Consider the following 22,424-nt stretch of genomic DNA (forward strand, 5'->3'; position numbering starts at 1 on the left):
AGGTCAGTGGGCCAGCCAATGTCGTGACTCCACCTGGTAAAATGGAAGACAGGTTGGGTTGGAAAAGGAAGCAGGGGGATGGATATGCTCTGGACAGGCTATGTGCTGATTTTTCAAGCCACTTCCTTCCTTCAAACCTGCCAGCCATGGACCCAGGTGAGTTATGTTGAGAAGGAGTGTCGAGGGGTGGGGGTTATGGGGGACGGGGTCAGTAGCAAGGCGACAGAGATGGTTCTCAGCAACCCCCATCCACCTTCCTGATGTTGAGTCCCTCGATCGTGCACTGAGTGCCTAACAACGAGGAACCTCTCTGGATGCATGCAAGCAAATACAGCAGGGTTTACTTTCCAGGCCTCTCACATGCCGAGTCCCCTGTCGTCCACTTGGTGAAAACTATTGGCGAGGGTCTGAGACATGAATTGCTGAATTACAGGACTCAATCAACAGATGAGCGTGAAGGCCATCCATAAGTGGGGCATTCAATTCGAAACAGAGAAGGAGGTTCAATAAAAGAAGAATCACAGGTGACCAACCTAACGGTAAGCTGGGTGGGAATTAGAATTAAAATGAACAAAATTCTCTATTATTGAAGCTCGTGGTCCTAGCTACCTGAAAGAAAGAAAAACGTCTATTGATGGTTCAGTGAAGTATTTATGTTACTACATTCCAAAGCGAAGACTTGAAAGTAAGTGACAAAACATGTGATGAAAATATAGTAATAAGGGTTTTCTGATCAATTCCCGATTTCCTTAAATGAACCAGATATTGGTAAGGTTAAGGCACATCTCCCATTATAGCAAGAAAGGACACAGCTATGGGAGACACCAAACTTCAAACTTCAAAGGTAACAACCAGCAAAAATGGTTAATGAGCATAGACAAAGCTCAACTGTATGTCATTTACATTATGACATTAACTAAACTTTCTGTGAAAGTAAGTGACAAAACATGTGATGAAAATACAGTAATAAGGGTTTTCTGATCAATTCCCCATTTCCTTAAATGAACCAGATATTGGGAAGGTTAAGGCACATCTCCCATTATAGCAAGAAAGGACACAGCTATGGGAGACACCAAATTTCAAACTTCAAAAGTAACAACCAGCAAAAACGGTTAAGAGCATAGACAAAGCTCATCAACTGTAAGTCATTCTACATTATGACATTAACTAAACTTTCTTTGAAGCATAGTTGGGTCAGGCAAAGACTGGTGTCAGTATAAAAAGATTTGGATCTTAATGATATCTTATTATCTATGCAAAAACAAAAATAGAGATTGAATAACACTCAAATATCAACTGATGATCAAAGCAATTTGGTAGAAATCATTCACCAGTAATCTACATTTTCGTCCATTTTAATTTGAAAAAACGATTTAACTAAAATGCTACTATAAAATATCTAGTTCATTTTATTAAAAAACATTAGATTTTGGGAAGATATTTTGTAGAATTATTTTCATATTTAAAATAAGGATTTTATTGATTAAATTAAGACAATAGGTAATGAAGAGCTGAATTTTATGTGGGGGATGGTGTCCCTGCTCTTTCCCTCATAAAAGTCACATGCAAGGTCGTCTGTGCTTGGCCGACTCACCACTCAGATATTCAACAGACGTTGGACTGTCAATTAGCTTGAGGTGATCATTCTTCTCCTATCTGAGGGCAAGTTCTGATTCCAAGAGCTGAGTCAAACAAAAGAGGAGCCAGGAGCCCGAACAAGGTGAGGCCAGAGTCTCACTGGGGACATGCTGGCAGTCCTTGCGAGAGTTGGTAATTGGGGTGGATGGGGCATGGGTTGCTAGAAAACATGGGGGGGGGGGGGGGGGGCCTCCAATGGGCACATGTGCCAAAGCAGGGGCAAACATCCCCAAAAACCAGATTTTCCAAGACAGCCTGTCTTCATGAAGGCCTCCCTGGCTGCGGAAAAATACTAGTGGAGGCAGGAAGAAGCCTTTAAGTGACCATTTAATTGGTTCACGGGTGAGAGGGAAACCTGACACATTCTCCACTATGGGTAAAATACCTATGAGGAAAAAAGCAAATTACTGCGGATGCTGGAATCTGAAACGAAAGGGAAAATGCTGGAAAATCTCAGCAAGTCTGGCAGCAACTGTATGGAGAGAAAAGAGCTAACGTTTTGAGTCCGATGACTCTTTGTCAAAGCTGACAAAGAGCTTTGCCAAAGAGTCATCGGACTCAAAACGTTAGCTCTTTTCTCTCCCTTCAGATGCTGCCAGACTTGCTGCGATTTTCCAGCATTTTCCCTTTTGTTTCAAATACCTATGAGGGCAGGTAGTCCATGGGGATATGCTGGCAGTCCTTGCAAGAGAGTTGGGAATTTTGCCTGCCACCTAATTTTATGCCTGGCCCACACCTTCCTTCCTGCCCCAGAGCGTAAAATTAGCCCCAAAAATAACCATCAGGTTACCATTTCCACTTATATAGCACAAGTGGATAGCACTGTGGCTTCACAGCGCCAGGGTAGCAGGTTCGATTCCCCGCTGGGTCACTGCCTGTGCGGAGTCTGCACGTTCTCCCCGTGTCTGCGTGGGCTTCCTCTGGCTGCTCCGGTTTCCTCCCACAGTCCAAAGACGTGCAGGTTAGGTGGATTGGCCATGCTAAATTGCCCTTAGTGTCCAAAAAGGTTAGGAGGGGTTATTGGGTTATGGGGGTGGGCTAGATGTGAGGGCTTAGGTGGGTTGGTGCAGACTCGATGTGCCGAATTGCCTCCTTCTGCATTGTATGTTCTATGTTAGAGTATAGAACAGAACAGGCCCTTCGGCCCTCGATGTTGTGCCGAGCAATGATCACCCTACTTAAACCCACGTAACCCTTATACCCGTAACCCAACAATCCCCCCATTAACCTTACACTACGGGCAATTTAGCATGGCCAATCCACCTAACCCGCACATCATTGGACTGTGGGAGGAAACCGGAGCACCCGGAGGAAACCCACGCACACACAGGGAGGACGTGCAGACTCCACACAGACATGACCCAGCCAGGAATCGAACCTGGGACCCTGGCGCTGTGAAGCATTGATGCTAACCACCATGCTACCGTGAGGCCCTATTGTATGCTCTATGTATATTTGTATGCTGTTGTATGCTCTATGTATATTTTAGTTACAATAAACAGTAAATTACCTTGAGGTGATCATTCACAATAAATACAATCTCTTTCAAGCTTGTTGCTGTATTCAGGTACATTTAAACATGTATAGAACACGGAACCATCTGTATCATCATGTTTGCAAGTCTGTCTTAATACGTTTTGTTTGAAACTAAATCGTCAAGAAAAATAGTTCTGGTAGCTGCTCATTGGAAAATCCATGCCACACACAATCACAATCAGATTGCTGCTCTGATTTCTAATTTGGTGGATGGGTAGGGCGGCAGGAGAATAGGCTGGCAGATCGGTGAGGTTGGTGGGTGGTTTGGAATGAAGTCAGATTGGGTTGGGGTGGTCAAGGAGAATAATCGGAGGTAGTCAGGGAGTCAAAGAAAGTGTCATGGGGCCAGTGTGAGAGCGATTGGGGCTGGAAGAGTCAATTGCATAGTTATTCAAGAGTTAGACTAGGGTTTTTCAGTCTAACATTTCCAGGGTAAGTATCAGTTTAGTACCGTGGAACTGTCTGAACTCTCTGACTAACACAGTTAGAGACTTTTGCAGAACAAAGAACAATACAGCACAGGAACAGGCTCTTCGGCCCACCAAGCCTGTACCGATCATAATATCACCGTTTGCCAAAACCCTCAGCATTCCTTGTGCGCTATTGCTCTATACCAGGGGTGGGCAAACTTTTCCGTGCAAGGGCCACATTCAGAAATTCACAATTCACAAAGGGCCGCATAGTATATTAAGTAAAATAATTACTTCACCCGGTTATGATTCTGGGCGCCTCATATAGAACATAGAACAGTACAGCACAGAACAGGCCCTTCGGCCCTCGACGTTGTGCCGAGCAATGATCACCCTACTCAAGTCAACGTATCCACCCTATACCAGTAAGTAACCCAACAGCCCCCCCCCCATTAACCTTAAAAAAAAATAAAAAAAAATAAATAAAAAAAAATTTAAAAAAATTTTTTTTTTTTTTTTTTTTTAAATGACTTGGTGGGCCGCAGAAATACCTTTGGCGGGCCGCATGCGGCCCGCGGGCCGTAGTTTGCCCACCCCTGCTCTATACCCATCCTATCCATGTATTTGTCGAGATGCCTTTTTAGCACCGTAAATGTATCTAGTTCCACATCTCACCTGGGCAACGCATTTCAGGCACTCACCACCCTCTGTGCAAAAAACCTGTCTCCCAAATGTCTTCTCAACTTTGCCCCATGGACCTTAAACCTATGCCCCCTGGTGATTGACCCCTACACCCTGGGAAAGAGTGCCTGCCCATCCACTCTATCCATGCCACTCATAATCTTGTAGATCTCTATCAGGTTATCCCTCAACCTCCGGCGTTTTAATGAAAACAGTCTGAGTCTATTCAGACTCTCCGCAAAGCTAACACCATAACGGGAAACATACTGGTAAACCTCCTCTGCACCCACTCCAAAGCCTCCACATCCTTCTGGTAGTGCGGTGAGCAGAATTGTGCGCAATATTCCAAGTGCGACCTTAGTACGTTCATCTTGATCATCTGTACCGTCCCCGCCAGTGAAAGCGGGAGTGCATCCCATCTCTAGGTCCCTTTTAACGTCTTCCACCAGACTGGTCAGATTCCACTTATGGATCCTTGTTCAGTCGAGGGTCCCGGTAAGCAGGGCAATTGCCAGTTGGAAGTTCAACTTCCCAGGCAATTCCTCTGGAGGTTCGCGATTCGGGACTTCTTTCGTGAACCTGGAGTTGTATGCCTATCCTTTAACAATCTGGAGACTGCAAATTTGGGCCTTATATTTATCATCTCAAATTAGTACAGAAATCTATCAAAATTGTTTCCATTTATATAAACATATACTTACCTTGGAGTGGTAAACATAGGACTTTAGCTACATTTTCTTGAAAAGCATGGTATGCCTGCTTAATTGCATGGAATAGGGCCTCCGTATATTTCACTTGAATACCATACATGGACTTGTGGAAATCCAATTCAACTTGTTGAGCTTTAACCTATGACAGGAAAGCATTTATATGAAAGTTAGAATACATGCTTGCTCTATGAATTATGTTTTCTGACTGCAACAAAGCGTTTGGTGAGTTCCTTTATGAAGTACAAAGGGCCAAACTGTGGTGATCCAACCACTGTATATATATGTGTACCTGTATTACAGTTTCTCCCTAGCTCCGCCCACAGGGAGCTGTATAAATATTTGTAAGCTTCACTGAGATGCCAGTCTACAGCTGCCACCGGAGGAATAGCATCTCACTGTAATAAAGGCTCTCTTGTACATCACTCGAGTCTTTGTGTGCAATTGTTAGCGCCACACAAACACAACAAATACCTCTGTAATTTCTGTCCTTAGTTCCCTCAGCATCCTTGAATGCATTCTATCTAACCCTGGTGGTTATCAATTTTAAGTGTAGCAGTCTTTCTAATATCTCTGATTTATTAATTTTTAGTCTATCCATTAACGCAACTACCTCTTCTTTCACTGTGACTAAGACAGATCTTCTTCCTTGGGAAAGACAGGTGTAACATTCTGATTTAGCACTTCAATATTGCCCCCAGCCTCCATGCATAAATTCCTCTCTGGTCTCTAATCTGCCCCATCCCTCCTCCTCTTCCTATCCTTTTACTGCTTACATGCCAATTGAAGACTTAATGATAGTCCTTTATGTTATTTATCAGTCTCTTCTTATACTCTCTTTTTGCCTCTCTTACCTGTTTATTCACTGGCCCTATGAACTTCTATTGTCAGCCTACAAGTCAGTTCTCACTTGAGATATGAACCTGATATCTCGTCATCCACAATGCGAGTGGCAAATTCGGCATAAGATAATCTGGCTGATTGTTGGTTACCTTGATGGCTGCGTGCATCCACTGTATACGACCCTGCACCTATGGGAAGCCAGTTACCACAGCTAATCCCACAGAGCCTTTAATTTTCAAACCTAGCATCCATTAGAAAAATGATCAAGTCATTTGCTGGCAAAGCGGGCATTACTGGACTATTTATGGTATTTATGGACTGCAAGTAGACTAAGGCAAGAAATACCATCTGTGGCAAGAAATACCATCTGTGGCAGAAATACCATCTGTGGCAACCTGACAGAGTGCTGGATGAGCAAAATTTTCCTTCATCAAAATATTGGAAAGACAAAAGCCTTTGTCTTTGGTGCCACAAACTATTCTCTAGTCAAATTCATCTCCTTGGCGACTCTGGCTGAAATGGTTTGTTCGCAAACTTTTCCTGTTTGGCCTGAGTTGAACTCCTGGCCACATATTTGTGCCATCATTATGAGCACCTCTTTGAATCTGTGTAACATCATCTGAATCCAGCCCTGCCTCAGTTTTTCTTCTTATCAACCATGTCTTTGTTGTCTCTTGGTGTTATCGTTTCAACCCATTGTTGGTCAGCCTCTTATTTTCCATCCTTGATAAACTTTACTAAAGCTCAACTGCCTGTATCCGAACTTGCACCAAGTCCTGTTGCACGATCGCGTCCATGTTCCCTGACCTATATTGGCTCCTGGTTAAACAACACCTCAATTTTAAAATTCTCATTCTTGCTTTTAAGTGCCTTTTGGCTTTGCTCCACCGTAACTCTGTAATCACCTCCAGTTTTGCAACCCTAGGAGATATCTGGAATCCTCTAAATCTGGCCATTTGAGCATCCAGATTTTTATTGATCCATCATTGTTGGACTTTCCTTCAGCTGGCCAGTTTCTAAACTCTAGAATTCCCTCCCTACTTTCTACTTCTATTTCCTTTATTAAGATGTTCTTAAGACTACCTGTTTGACAAAGTTTTTGATCATCTGCAGTATCTTTGTGAAGCTCAATGTCACATTTGTTTTATAATGCTTTTGTGAAGTTCCATGGAATGCTGAACAACGTTAATTCAAGAACAGAAAAATACAAGAAATCAGAGCAGAAGAGACCACACAAGACCATAACAGGAGAATGCTCCTCCAGGCAGTTTCACCATTCAGCCTGATCATGACTGATCTTGGGCTTCAACTCCACTTTCCCACCTCTTCCCGACATTCCTTGATTCCCTTAGAGACCAAAAATCCTTGAATATTTAATGGAGCTGACAAGTCTCAGGGGTAATGAATTTCAAAGATTCACAGCCCTTTGAATGAAGAAATGTATTTTCATCTGTCTTAAATGATTGCACCATTGTCCTCAAACTGTGCCCCCAAACTGTGCCCCTGTGTTTAAGATTCCTAGATCGGTGGGAACAATCTTTCACCATCAACCCTCTCAAACACCTTCAGAATCTTCTATGATTCAATGAGATCTCTGCTCACTCTTTTAAACCCCAGAGAACATAGCCTAATTTAGTCAGCCTCTCATCATAGAAGAACCCCCTCACTTAGGGACAAATTTAGTGAATATTCACTGCACCTTCTCCATTGCAAGTATATCCTTTATCAAATCTGAGCCCAAACTGTAAACAATATTCGAGATGTGGTTTCACCAAAGCCCTGTACCATTGTTGCAAGACTTATTTATTCCTGCAATCCAATCCACTTGTATTAAATACCAAAAGCACTACATAAATGATAGTTGTTGTTGTTGATTAATTGGGAATTAATGCTGAGTAAATTTTATTAACTGGAAGACTTTTGATACTCATTGGGCAGGATTTACCGACCAACCCGCCGTGTTTTTCGGCGGGGGAGGTGGCCCGCCAGCAGGATCTACCGGTTCCGCCATTGTCAATGGGATTTCCCGTTGACAGCAGCCCTCGTCGCCATAAAACCCGTGCGTTGGCGTGGGACCAGAATTTCCTGCCAGCGTGAACAGCTGGTGAATCCCGCCCAAAGTCTATTAACTGTTTGGAATAATCTACCCGGTAGGGTAAATAAAAACAACTGGGTATTAAACAGGAGATTCAGGATTTTACAGGAACATGTTACAAAACATCGAATTAATTAGACTTATTGATTGATAATTTTTCAAATTCTCTCACAGGATGTGGGTGCTGCTGCCTCGGCCAGTATTTCCTAATGTGCATCCTTAATTGCCCTTAGAACATAGAACATAGAACGATACAGCGCAGTACAGGCCCTTCGGCCCACGATGTTGCACCGACATGGGAAGTCAAAAACTAAAGGCCATCTAACCTACACTATGCCATTATCATCCATATGCTTATCCAATAAACTTTTAAATGCCCTCAATGTTGGCGAGTTCACTACTGTTGCAGGTAGGGCATTCCACGGCCTCACCACTCTTTGCGTAAAAAACCTACCTCTGACGTCTGTCCTATATCTATTATCCCTCAATTTAAGGCTATGTCCCCTCGTGCTAGCCACCTCCATCCGCGGGAGAAGGCTCTCACTGTCCACCCTATCTAACCCTCTGATCATTTTGTATGCCTCTATTAAGTCACCTCTTAACCTTCTTCTCTCTAACGAAAACAACCTCAAGTCCATCAGCCTTTCCTCATAAGATTTTCCCTCCATACCAGGCAACATCCTGGTAAATCTCCTCTGCACCCGTTCCAAAGCTTCCACGTCCTTCCTATAATGAGGCGACCAGAACTGTACGCAATACTCCAAATGCGGCCGTACCAGAGTTTTGTACAGCTGCAACATGACCTCATGGCTCCGGAACTCAATCCCTCTACCAATAAAGGCCAACACACCATAGGCCTTCTTCACAACCCTATCAACCTGGGTGGCAACTTTCAGGGATCTATGTACATGGACACCGAGATCCCTCTGCTCATCCACACTGCTAAGAATTTTACCATTAGCCAAATATTCCGCATTCCTGTTATTCTTTCCAAAATGAATCACCTCACACTTCTCTACATTAAACTCCATTTGCCACCTCTCAGCCCAGCTCTGCAGCTTATCTATGTCCCTCTGTAACGTGCAACATCCTTCCACACTATCTACAACTCCACCGACTTTAGTGTCGTCTGCAAATTTACTCACCCAACCTTCTGTGCCCTCCTCTAGGTCATTTATAAAAATGACAAACAGCAACGGCCCCAGAACAGATCCTTGTGGTACGCCACTCTTAACTGAACTCCATTCTGAACATTTGCCATCAACCACCACCCTCTGTCTTCTTTCAACTAGCCAATTTCTGATCCACATCTCTAAATCACCCTCAATCCCCAGCCTCCGTATTTTCTGCAATAGACGACTGTGGGGAACCTTATCAAACGCTTAACTGAAATCCATATACACCACATCAACTGCTCTACCCTCGTCTACCTGTTCAGTCACCTTCTCAAAGAACTCAATAAGGTTTGTGAGGCATGACCTACCCTTCACAAAACCATGCTGACTATCCCTAATCATATTATTCCTATCTAGATGATTATAAATCGTATCTCTTATAATCCTCTCCAAGACTTTACCCACAACAGACGTGAGGCTCACCGGCCTATAGTTACCGGGGTTATCTCTACTCACCTTCTTGAACAAAGGGACCACATTTGCTATCCTCCAGTCCTCTGGCACTATTCCTGTAGCCAATGATGACATAAAAATCAAAGCCAAAGGCTCAGCAATCTCTTCCCTGGCTTCCCAGAGAATCCTAGGATAAATCCCATCAGGCCCCGGGGACTTATCTATTTTCACCTTGTCCAGAATTGCCAACACTTCTTCCCTACGCACCTCAATGCCATCTATTCTAATAGCCTGGGTCTCAGCATTCTCCTCCACAACGTTATCTTTTTCCTGAGTGAATACTGACGAAAAGTATTCATTTAGTATCTCGCTTATCTCCTCAGCCTCCACACACAACTTCCCACCACTGTCCTTGACTGGCCCTACTCTTACCCTAGTCATTCTTTTATTCCTGACATACCTATAGAAAGCTTTTGGGTTTTCCTTGATCCTACCTGCCAAAGACTTCTCATGTCCCCTCCTTGCTCGTCTTAGCTCTCTCTTTAGATCCTTCCTCGCTTCCTTGTAACTATCAAGCGCCCCAACTGAAACTTTACGCCTCATCTTCACATAGGCCTCCTTCTTCCTCTTAACAAGAGATTCCACTTCTTTGGTAAACCACGGTTCCCTCGCTCGACCGCTTCCTCCCTGCCTGACTGGTACGTACTTATCAAGAACATGCAATAGCTGTTCCTTGAACAAGCTCCACATATCCAGTGTGCCCAACCCTTGCAGCCTACTTCTCCAACCTACACATCCTAAGTCATGTCTAATGGCATCATAATTGCCCTTCCCACAGCTATAACTCTTGCCCTGCGGGGTATACTTATCCCTTTCCATCACTAACGTAAAGGTCACTGAATTGTGGTCACTGTTTCCAAAGTGCTCACCTACCTCCAGATCTAACACCTGGCCTGGTTCATTACCCAAAACCAAATCCAATGTGGCCTCGCCTCTTGTTGGCCTGTCAACATATTGTGTCAGGAAACCCTCCTGCACACATTGTACAAAGAACGACCCATCTAATGTACTCGAACTATATCTTTTCCAGTCAATATTTGGAAAGTTAAAGTCTCCCATAACAACTACCCTGTTACTTTCGCTCTTTTCCAGAATCATCTTCGCCATCCTTTCCTCTACATCCCTAGAACTATTAGGTGGCCTATAGAAAACTCCCAACAGGATGACCTCTCCTTTCCTGTTTCTAACCTCAGCCCATACTACCTCGGGAGAAGAGTCCCCATCTAGCATCCTTTCCGCCACCGTAATACTGTCCTTGACTAGCAGCGCCACACCTCCCCCTCTTTTGCCCCTTTCTCTGAGCTTACTAAAACACCTAAACCCCGGAACCTGCAACAACCATTCCTGTCCCTGCTCTATCCATGTCTCTGAAATGGCCACAACATCGAAGTCCCAGGTACCAACCCATGCTGCCAGTTCCCCTACCTTATTTCGTATACTCCTGGCATTGAAGTAGACACACTTCAAACCACCTACCTGAACACTGGCACCCTCCTGCGAAGTCAAATCTGTGCTCCTGACATCTATACTCTCAATCTCCAGTACCCCAAAACTACAATCCAGGTTCCCATGCCCCTGCTGAATTAGTTTAAACCCCCCCAAAGAGCACTAACAAATCTCCCCCCCAGGATATTGGTGCCCCTCAGGTTCAGATGTAGACCATCCTGTCTATAGAGGTCCCACCTTCCCCAGAAAGAGCCCCAGTTATCCAGAAATCTGAATCCCTCCCGCCTGCACCATCCCTGTAGCCACGTGTTTAATTGCTCTCTCTCCCTATTCCTCATCTCACTATCACGTGGCACGGGCAACAACCCAGAGATAACAACTCTGTTTGTTCTCGCTCTGAGCTTCCATCCTAGCTCCCTAAAGGCCTGCCTGACATCCTTGTCCCCTTTCCTACCTATGTCGTTAGTGCCAATGTGGACTACGACTTGGGGCTGCTCCCCCTCTCCCTTAAGTACCCGGAAAACACGATCCGTCACTTCTGTCACTTGACAACAGCCCCTCCACAAACCACCTTCAAATTAGGCTGACCGCACTGCACGTATGCAAATTTCCCCAGAACAACTGATCAGTAGCTCTGCTCTGCTGCCCTCTGCTGGATGAAGAAGAGGTTGATAAGCCATGTTCTTGAACTGCTATAGTCCATACTATAGTGTAGGTAAACCCGCAATGCTTTTTGGGTGGGATTCCGACCCAATGACAGTGAAGAAATGGAGATAGATTTGCAACTCAGCATAGTGTATGGTTTTGCGGGGCAGGGGGAGGGGGGAGGGAGGGGGGTGGCAGGGATGAATTTGTAGGACATTTTTTAACGTGGGTATGCCATTGCACATCAGCACACACCATGGGTGACCCTGCCAGAAGCTTAAGACTCCCGATGGCATTGCCCTCGAGATCAATGGAACGTTCAAGCCTCTCCGCCATGGCAAGATGACAATCCAAGGAAAGTAGCTGTTGACAATAAGAAATTCTGTGATGGTGATGTCATTGAATGTCACGGGGACGTGATTGGATTGTCCCTTGTTGGAGATGCTCATTGCCTGGCACTTCTGTGGCTCAAATGTTACTTGACATTATCAGCTCAAGCCTGAACTTTGTCCAGTACAAACTGCATATGGGCACCAATTACTTCAGTGCCAGTGGAGTTGTTAATGGTGCTGATACTTGTGGAATCATCAGAGAGCATCCCCACTTGTTCAGAATCTGGAACCAAAAGTTTAATGGAATGTTTTTCCACAGGGTAGACTGGTTGACTGTTGCATAGTGATCTGCCTTTTCAAAAGTGAGGACTTCCACGAGGGAGACAAAATGTAGAGTTGAATTAGTCTTGAACAGTTCCAATGTTCCAGTAGTTCACAATGAAGATGAGGTCTTACAAAATTTGATTGAATTTTTTGAGAAGGTGACTAGGTGTGTAGATGAGGATAGTGCGGTTGCTGTAGTCAACGTAGACTTTTTTAAGGCTTTCAACAAGGTCCCTCATGGGACGCTGATGAAGAAAGTAAGAGCACATGGAATCCAGGTCAATTTGGAAAACTAGATTTAAAATTGGCTTATAGTCATAATTAAGCAATCTCATGCCGACAAATCAGATCAAAGCTCTGCAGTCCTGTGACAGTCCTGCTACATCCAGTCCTGATTGGAGGTGTGTAATTAAACAAATAATGGGAGGAGGAGGTTCCATGAAAATACCAATGTCAATTATTATGCAGCCCAGCATGAGGGCAAAAGAGAAGGCCAAAGTGATGTTAACCATCTTTAACCAGAAATGTCAGGAGATGATCCCTCGCTGCCTCCTCCTGAGGTCTCCATCACCACCAAAGATAGTCCTCAGTTAATTTCATTCACTTCACATGATTTCAAGAGAATGCCAAAGACACTAGATACAACAAAGGCGAGGACCCCGACAACATGTCAACTGTAATGTTAAAAGACTTGTGCTCCAGAACTGAATATGCCTCGGGTCAAGCTCTTCCAGTACAATTACAAAACTGTCATCTACGTGACAAATTGGAAAATTGGCCAACATGTCCTACTTACAAAGAGCAGGACAGTCTGGCCAATATTGCCCTAGTATACTCACAATCATCAGCAAAGTAATGGGAGATGTCATTGACAGGGCTAGAAATCGATGCCTGCGCATCAATAATCTGCTCACTGATGCTTGGTTGGATTCTACAAAGACCACTTAGTTCCAAACATCATTACAACCTTGGTCCAAATATGGACAAAAGAGCTGAATTCAAGGGGTGAAGTCAGGGTGACTGCCCTTGACATTAAGGCAGCATTAGTCAAGTGTGGTATCAAGGAACACTAGTATGAAGATTGCATTATCTGAACAAATATGATGGAGGTGAAGCATGAAAAAATAGAATTGTGTTCTTACAGGAAGCAGGATGTGAGAAAGTCTAATCATGGTTGATATGGGAGTCAGTGAGCTTATAGAGAATATGTGTTGATAACCGATCCACAGATGGAGATAGAGAAGCCAAGGAAAGGAACAGTTGGAGATCAACCATGTGAAAGTGAGAGAAGGGCAGAAAGTTGATGACATTTTCCAGTCCAGGACAAGGGCAGGGAATAACAACTATACAGCTGTCAATGTACCAGAAAAATGTGATGGAGACGACCTGAGCAGGACTTAGATAAAGGATGTTCCATGTACCCCACAAAAAGGAAGCAAAAGTTAGGACCCATGTGGCTATCCAAAGCAACACCCTTCATTTTGAGGAAGTGGCTTAAGTTGAAGGGTTGGTTTTCAATGTGAAAACAGGTTGAGCTAGGTGAGAAAGATGGTGGTGGGGACAGGCTAGGCCTCCACTTAAGAGGTAGAACACTGGGGTCCGAAATGTATCATAGGATTCTGATTTACATGTTTTGGTAAGGACCCATCTGCCTCTGGTGGTGTGATTAGGATGGCACTGTATTGGAGTGCATCGGAAAAACATTGGTAAGTATCTTACCGCTAATTTAAACACCTATCCATCCTGCTCCCAATGTATTAAATTGACCATGAAGACTTAAACTTATATATGTTTCTCTGAAACATAAATGGTTCCGAAAATTCCAGCGACTGTTACGGAGACAGTAAATACCACATAATTTCTTGCTCTTATAGAGATAGTGCTGTGGATTTTTAACATCCACCTCACTGGACTTTACTTTAAGGCAGATATCTCAATCTAGCATTCCCTCAGTACTGTACTGAGACTAGATGAGATACAGAAATCTAGTAGTAGGACCTGAACTCTTAGTCTTTTAAATGAAAAGAGAGTGATAATAAGTCAAATTGACGCAGAAGTAAAAACTGCGAAGTGAAGTTATCAAAGCAGAAAATAAGGCTTTCAGTTTTGAAAGTTCAAAAAATGTCAGTGCATTTTTCAGATATTATTATCTTAAATCTATTTCTAGTACAATGCTCTCACAAGTTTTAGCTTGGTCACCTGTTGCATAGCCATGAGCCTGGAGTAGTTAGCTGCTTTCACTAAGGCCTCAACAGCTCTCTTTGTCTGACGTTGAGTAGCACCATTAGGAAAAGCAGGCAGCACTGAAAGCATATTCTCCACAGTGAATTCCTGGCAGATCGGATGTTTCAGTTTTGCCTGCAAAAGATTACACAACCAATCATAATGCATACAGCGTTTTACTCACAGAAGAATTCATACTAAACTTAATCAAAGCATATGTGAAAGCAAACACATTTTTACTGTGCAGAAATATTCACAGGGATAGTAAAAACTGTTACAGAATTATAAGATTTTTTTCTCAACTGACAGGCCATTATCTTCATGTGGCATAGGAAATACACACGGTGGGCGAAATTCTCCCCCCTCCACGACGGGTGGGAGAATAGGGGGAGGGCCTTCCCGACTTTTTTGACGCCCTCCCGCTATTCTCCCACCCCCCCGCCGAAATCCCGACAAGAATCGCTGCCGCCGTTTTTTTACGGCCGGCAGCGATTCTCAGCTGTTAGAAGGGCCGAAGTCCCAGCCCTTTACGACCTTTTTACGAACGGCAAACACACCTGGTCCTGCCGTTCGTAAAAACGTCGTGACAAACTCGCAAAAAATAACCATGGCACCGATTGGCACGGCAGTACCACTGCCGTGCCAAGGGTGCCATGGGCCCGCGATCGGTGGGCACCGATCGCGGGCAGCGGGCCCGATGCCCGCGCACTATTTGTCCTTCCGCCGCCCCGCAGTATCAATACGCGGGGCGGCTGAGGGGCAACCCGGCCCGCGCAAGCGCGGGTTTCGCGCAAAAACGCGATGACGTCACCCGCGCATGCGCGGGTGGAGTCTTCCCACCTGCGCATGCGCGGCTGACGTCATATGACGCGTCAGCCGGCGCTAACTCCGGCAAGCGGGCTTAACGATTTTCGTTAAGCCCGACTTGTCGGAGCCTCCGACGTCGGGCTGCTAGCCCCGACCGGGGACCAGAATCGGTCCCCCGTCGGGAAGGGGCGCGCTGCCGTAAAACCCGCCCGGGTTTTACGGCAGTTTTACGATTTCTCCCGTTTTGGGAGAATTTCGCCCGGCATTTTTAAACACTGGTTTGAATTTCCCCTATGGAGGCGGGAAACTGGAGGAGGGGCTGTTTTTCAGACACAAACCCAGATCAGAAATAGGTTCACTGATCAATTAAGGTAGCAGCTGGGCTCACAAAGCTGGAGGGTCAATGAGAGGCCCACCAACTTCAGAGAAGCACCCAGCTGCAGCACAAGGTAAGAAACTGGAAGGGTGCTTCAATAAGAAGGTGCCCTCTCAGCCACTTTAAAATTTTTAAAATTTAAAATCACAAAAGAGAGCTAGGCAATGATTGAAAGGTGCGGCATGGGGTTTGGGATTCCCTCTACAGAGCAGCAATTGGATACACTCCCACCGATGGCAGGACTGGGGATCTGTAGGCGTTCAAGGCAGGAGGGGGGATCTGGAGGTGTCCAAGACAGGTGACCCTGACCTACAAGACTTTTAGGTACGACCTCCACAAGGCCATCAGGGACGCCAAAAGACAATACCAGACGAAGCTAAAGTCACGTGCTAACGACATGCACTCTTGTCGGCTGTTGCAAAGTTTAAACAATATAACAGGCTACAAAACAAAGCCGAGCAGAATCTCTGGCAACAGAGCACCCATCCACAATGTACTCTGCATTCTATGTTCGTTTCGAGCAAGAAACCAACAAACCGTTGGTAACTTTTCCAACTGCCTCGGACACACCCATACCTACAGACACAGCCTCCGAAGACAGATTGGCCTTCTTGAAAGTGAACTCTCGGGAAGCAGCAGGTCCTGACGGAGTCCGGGTCAAGCACTCAGATCCTGCATTGACCAACTGGCAGGTGTGTTAATGGACATCTTCAAACTCTCCCTACTCCGTTCTGAGGTTCCCACATACTTCAAGAAGACTACCATCTTACTGGTGCCAAAAAAGAACCAGGCAATGTGCCTCAATGACTACTGTCCGGTGGCCTTGACATCTATCATTATGACGTTCTTGCAGAGGTTGGTCATGGGACACATCAACTCCATAGTCCCAGAATGCCTTGATTAACTGCAATTCGCATAGCGTCACAACTGTTCCACAGGAAGCGCCATCTCCCTGGTCCTACACTCATCGATAGAACATCTCGACAACGAGGGCTCTTACGTCAGACTCCAATTCATTGACTACAGTTTACCTTCATGACCATAATCCCAGCCAAGCTCATATCCAAACTCCAAAACCTAGGGCTTGGCCCCTCCCTCTACAACTGGATCCTCGGCTTTCTGACCCATAGACCACAATCAGAAAGGATAACCAACAACACCTACTCCACGATAGTCCTCAATACCGTGGCACCGCAAGGCTGCGTACTTAGCCCCCTACTATATTCCCTATAAACACATGACTGAGTGACAAAATTTGGCTCCAACTCCATCTACACGTTTGCTGATGACACAACTGTAGTGGGTCAGATCTCGAACAACGATGAGTCAGAGTACAGGAGGGAAATAGAGAACCTAGTGGTAGGGTGCAAAGACAACAATCACTTCCTCAATGTCAGCAAAATTAAGAAGCTGGTTATCCACTTCAGGAAGCGAAGTGTCGTACACACCCCTGTCTGCATCCATGGTGCCGAGATGGAGATGGTTGACAGCTTCAAATTCCGGGGTGTGCACATCAGCAACAATCTGTCCTAGTCCATCCATGTTGACGCTACGACCAAGAAAGAACAACAGCATCTATACTTCCGCAGGAAACTAAGGAATTTGGCATAATAATAACAATAATAATAATAATAATAACCTTTTATTGTCACAAGTATGAAGTTACTGTGAAAAGCCCCTAGTTGCCACATTCCGATGCCTGTTCGGGTAAACTGGTACGGGAATTGAACCCGCGCTGTTGGCCTTGTTCTGCATCACCAACTAGCTGTCTAGCCAATTGAGCTAAACCAGCCCTTACCAGCATTTCCATACTGACTCTTACCAATTTTCACAAATGCACTACAGAAAGCATCCTATCTGGCTGCATCACAGCTTGGTGTGGCAACTGATCAGCTCAAGGCCGTAAGAAACTATGGAGAGTCGTGAACACAGCCCAGTCCATCACAAGAACGCTCCTTCCATCCAATGACTCTGTCTACACCTCCCATGCCTTTGGTAAGCGAGCAGCATAATCAAAGGCCCCTCCCACCCAGATTATTCTCTCCTCCAACCTCTTCCATTGGGCAGGAGATACAAAAGTCTCAGAACACGCACTAACAGATTCAAAACAGTTTCTTCCCCACTGTTACCAGACTCCTAAATGACCCTCTTATGGACTGGACTGATCTCTCCACACATCCTCTCTACTGTGTAGCACTACATTCCGTATGCTTCTCACGATATCAATGTACCGTATATACTCGCGTAACTTTCGATCTCGCGTATCATGCGACCCCTAAATTTCCGTTCCCAAAACATGATTTTATGGTATACCTCATGTATCATGCGAGTGACTTTTTTGGAAATTAATTTTGGAAACTAAAACTTCCAAATGGTATCATTGTGTATGGTTTCTGCAGAGTTGATTCTGCTGTGAAAGCTGTTCGCGATTCGAACAGCTTTCCAGCTGGCTTTACTCGCGTTGTTCAGCCACTTGCCGTTTCCATTCATAAAAACATGAATGGAAACGTCAAGTGGCTGAACATCTTCCCATCAGAATGCTGTGGTCACAATCAGTAGTATTCTGATGGGAAGATGGGAAGAGTGGATTCTGCTGTGAAAGCTGTTCGCGATTCGAACAGCTTTCCAGCTGGCTTTACTCGCGTTGTTCAGCCACTTGCCGTTTCCATTCATAAAAACATGAATGGAAACGTCAAGTGGCTGAACATCTTCCCATCAGAATGCTGTGGTCAAAATCTGAAGAGTAGTATTCTGATGGGAAGATGTTCAGCCACTTGACGTTTCCATTCATGTTTTTATGAATGGAAACGGCAAGTGGCTGAACAACGCTAGTAAAGCCAGCTGGAAAGCTGTTCGAATCGCGAACAGCTTTCACAGCAGAATCCACTCTTCCCATCTTCCCATCAGAATACTACTCTTCAGATTTTGACCACAGCATTCTGATGGGAAGATGTTCAGCCACTTGACGTTTCCATTCATGTTTTTATGAATGGAAACGGCAAGTGGCTGAATGACGCTAGTAAAGCCAGCTGGATGCTATGTGACTTATCTTGGCCAGCATTTCAGACCCGCAATTTTTGTACCTCGCGTATCATGCGACCCCCGAAATTTAGGCTTCAAATTAGGTGCTCAAAAGTCGCATGTTACGCGAGTATATACGGTATTTACATTGTGTATTTATCGTATATTCTATGTATTTCATGTATGTAACAATCTGCCTGGACTGTACTCAGAACAATACTTTTCACTGTACCTCGGAACACTTGACACTAAATCTAAATCTAGGTCACCCAGGAGTGCTGTGCTGGCACCCAGTCTGCAGCTCAGTGTCCAATTCCGCACAGTTAACCTGCAACCCCCATCATGTCAGAAACTGGAGGCCTACTGGAAAATCTAAGATGGCCTCCTTAATTGTTGTTCAAAAAGTTTTAAAAATATATCTTTTTATTGGTGTTTCGAGTAACAGTTACAGAATAGAAAAGAAAAAGAGTTGGGTTTCTCAAGTAGACTATACAACAACCAAAATAAGACTGACTGGGGCTCGGAAGCTGGATAATATTTACATTTTCACTTCCATTTTGATTTTTACACTGGTTTGCCAGGTTCCGCCGGGGACTCTGCTGCTTGGCAGTAGGGGTTGTTCCCAGTTTCCCCCTTCTCTGTGTCTTGGTTTGGTTTGGGGCTTCCTCCCCGTGCTCATCTGTAGACTTTTTTCTGCTGGTGAGGGGGGGGGGTGAGGAGGTCCCGCTCTCCCCCCCCTTGGTCTTCAAGTATTTGAGGGAGGATGGGTATTCTTGTTACCCCATGTACGGAAGGTCTGTGCTCCCCCCTCCTCATTCCATCACGGTTTCTCTCAAGTTCCCCTCTCTCTGGGCAGCCTACCATATCCGCCCCCCCCCCCCCCCCCCCCCCCCGCCCCTGTTCTTTGTTTCCTCCTTTGCTTCCCCTTTCCTCCCTTCTCTCCTCTGGCTTGCTGCTGGTTGCCGACAGGTCTGCAAATAAGCTGTGAATTTGCTCTGTGTGGTGTGGGATCTCTGCTTGGATCCTCTTGTTTCAAATTTGATTTTCTTTGGCCTCAGGAATTCGGCCAGATCTGAGAGCCATTCCGGGGCCCGGGGCGGTGCTGCCGACTTTCATCCTAATAGAAGTTTCCACCTGGCAGTCAGTGAGGCAAAAGCCAAGGCTTCGGCCCCATTCCCTGTCCAGAGCTCTGGGTGCTCTGACATCCTGAAGACCCCACAGACGGACATGGCTCCATCACCAACCCCCACCACCTTGAACATAGCCTCGAAGAGGGCCTTCCAGAATTCCCTGAGTTTTGGGCAGAACCAGAACATTGGTGTGGTTGGCCAGGCCCCCCACCCGGCACCTCTCACATTTGTCCTCCACATCCAGGAAGAGTACGCTCATGCGTGCTTTGGTAAGATGTGCTCTATTCACTACCTTGAGCTGCATTAGGCTTAGCCCATCACAGGATGAGGTGGGATTGACTATGTGCAGCTCCTCAATCCAGAGTCCTCCCACTATCCCAGTGCCCAGTTCCTCCCCCTCTTTTGTCTGGTCTCATCCAGTGGAGTCCTTACCTTTTTTTTGAATCTCCTGTATATGTCATTGCATTTGTCGTCCCCCTAACCAGACCAGCCCTACCACCGTGTCCAGCAATATGTGTGTGGGTTTCTGGGGTAATGTTTTCATCTCCTTGCGGAGGAGGTTATGCAGCTGCAAATGTCTGAGCTTGTTCCCTTTTGAGCATTGGGGCTTCTCTGTGAGTCCCCCAGAGTTGCCAGTCTGCCATCCACGTACATGTCCTCAACCGTCAGCATCTGTCTGTCTCCCCGCAACTTCCTAAAAGTAGCATCCATCCCTGCCGGCGTGAACCTGTGTTTATTGCAGATGGGGTTCCTGTGGACATCTCACCCAGTTCAAAATGGTGCCTGATTTGGTTCCATATCTTTAAGGTGGTTATTACCACTGGGCTCTTGGTGTGGGTGTGTGTGTGGGAGTGGCACGGTGGCCAATACTCAGAGAGAGGTCCCTATGTAGGAGGCCTCCTTCATTTGGAGCCAGTCCTTCTCCGACTCCCTTAGCCACCCCCTCACCCTCTCCACGTTGGCCGCCCAGTGGTACAACAAAAGATTCGGCAGGACCATGTGCCGCCCTCATTGTAGAATGGATTTCCGTATTCTAGGAACTCTTCCTCCCCCCCCTCAGATTAATTTGTCGACTTTGGTGAAGAAGGATTTACGATGAAGATCAGGAGTAATCTGAATACCAAGAGGAACCGAGACAGCACAATCATTTTGATCATCTGTATTCTTCCCGCCAGCGAAAGAGGATGTGAGTCCCATCGTTGCAGGTCCCTTTTCACCTCTTCCACAAGGCTGGAGAGGCCCCATTTGTGGCGCATGATCAGAGATTACAACCTCCCTTTTATTACCAAAGTCCTTGAATGTGTTGTCACCTCCCAAATCCACAGCCATCTGTCCTGAATTTCCATATCTGAGATTCTTCAATCAGGTTTCCTCCCCTGCCAGAAGACCAATAGTCTCCACTCTAAACTCCATCCCCTTTTTATCAACTCCATTACTTCTCCTGAGAACAGTTTGAGATTAAGCTAGTATTGTCGCAAACCTGATGTTGTATCCGATCCTGAGTTTCCAGTGGTAGAAAAATGAAGGTAGCTTTAAGGGATTTATATTTGTACAGGTAAATATTAGAAGGTACAATTTTCATTTGGTTTAATTTAATGTTTCTGTGGCTGGAAAACCTGTAGTTAGATTTATTCTGGACAAAAGTGTTTCCATGTGTGTGGGTTGGTTAAGTTCCAACTGTGTTTCTATTTCTGTGTTGCTACGGTATGAAGAATAAATAAATAATAAGCATGTGGGGGCTGCTTAGCAACTGGGCCTTGTAAGGTAGAGAAGCTTTCAAGTTTTAGTTTAGCTAATTTGATTGCAGTTGGCGATAGGTAGTGTGGTGAATGTATAACATGTATAATTCACACTGTGCATCACTGTGTCCCTGTGGGCTTCATCTGTGAGCCGTTGCGCGGCTCTGCCCACAGTGGGAGATGAGGGGCATGTACAGGGCTCCACCCATGGCTCCACCCATGGCTCTTCCCACTACCGGAAGTATAAAGTGCTGCGGTCTTGTGAGCCTGCCCTCAGTTCTTCTGGTCGCAGGCAGGATCAGTTGTAAGTCGATTAAAGCCACAGTTTACTTCTACTCGTGTCTTGAGTGAATTGATGGTCGCATCAATTTAATCGACTTAAAAAAACCACCATGGAATCAGCCCTCAAACCTGATTGACTGGAACTTGACCTACAGGAGCGAAGGAAATCTTTCTACATTGGCTTCGGTGCTTCAAGGCCTACCTGGCTGCGTCGACTACCTCCGCTGTTACGGAAGAGCAGAAAATCAGTCTCCGACATGCACGGGTGAGCCATCGCATTTCTACTCAATTCGATAGCACCGACTCGTACACCAAAGCCCTCGCAATACTCGACTGCCTGTACGTTCGGCCTGTAAATTAAGTTTATGCGTGGCATATTTTTACTACCTGCCGCCAGCGCCCCGAATAGAGGACTACCTGCGCGACCTAAAAGCTCTTGCACGGGAATGTAACTTCCAGGCTGTAACTGCCTCCCAGCATATGGAACTCGCTGTCCGTGATGTATATGTTGCAGGGGTCCGGTCCAACTACGTGCGCCAGCGTCTCCTCGATAAAGGGGCC

At 45.5% G+C, this 22,424-nt stretch overlaps 1 protein-coding gene across 5 annotated transcripts in view; it reads right to left on the minus strand.

The window, feature by feature from the left end:
* LOC119970492 overlaps window positions 1-22,424 on the minus strand; it is a 309,781-nt gene that overhangs the window by 44,261 nt on the left and 243,096 nt on the right. For all 5 annotated transcript variants that reach the window (XM_038805212.1, XM_038805211.1, XM_038805213.1 and 2 more), the window contains 2 exons: window positions 14,485-14,643; window positions 4,967-5,114 (listed from right to left, as the gene is read on the minus strand). In XM_038805212.1, the coding sequence (XP_038661140.1) occupies window positions 4,967-5,114; window positions 14,485-14,643 (307 nt within the window). The remainder of the gene's footprint in view (window positions 1-4,966; window positions 5,115-14,484; window positions 14,644-22,424) is intronic.

This window comes from Scyliorhinus canicula, chromosome 8 (assembly GCF_902713615.1).
Source record: "Scyliorhinus canicula chromosome 8, sScyCan1.1, whole genome shotgun sequence".
NCBI classification, from domain to species: Eukaryota; Metazoa; Chordata; class Chondrichthyes; order Carcharhiniformes; family Scyliorhinidae; genus Scyliorhinus; species Scyliorhinus canicula.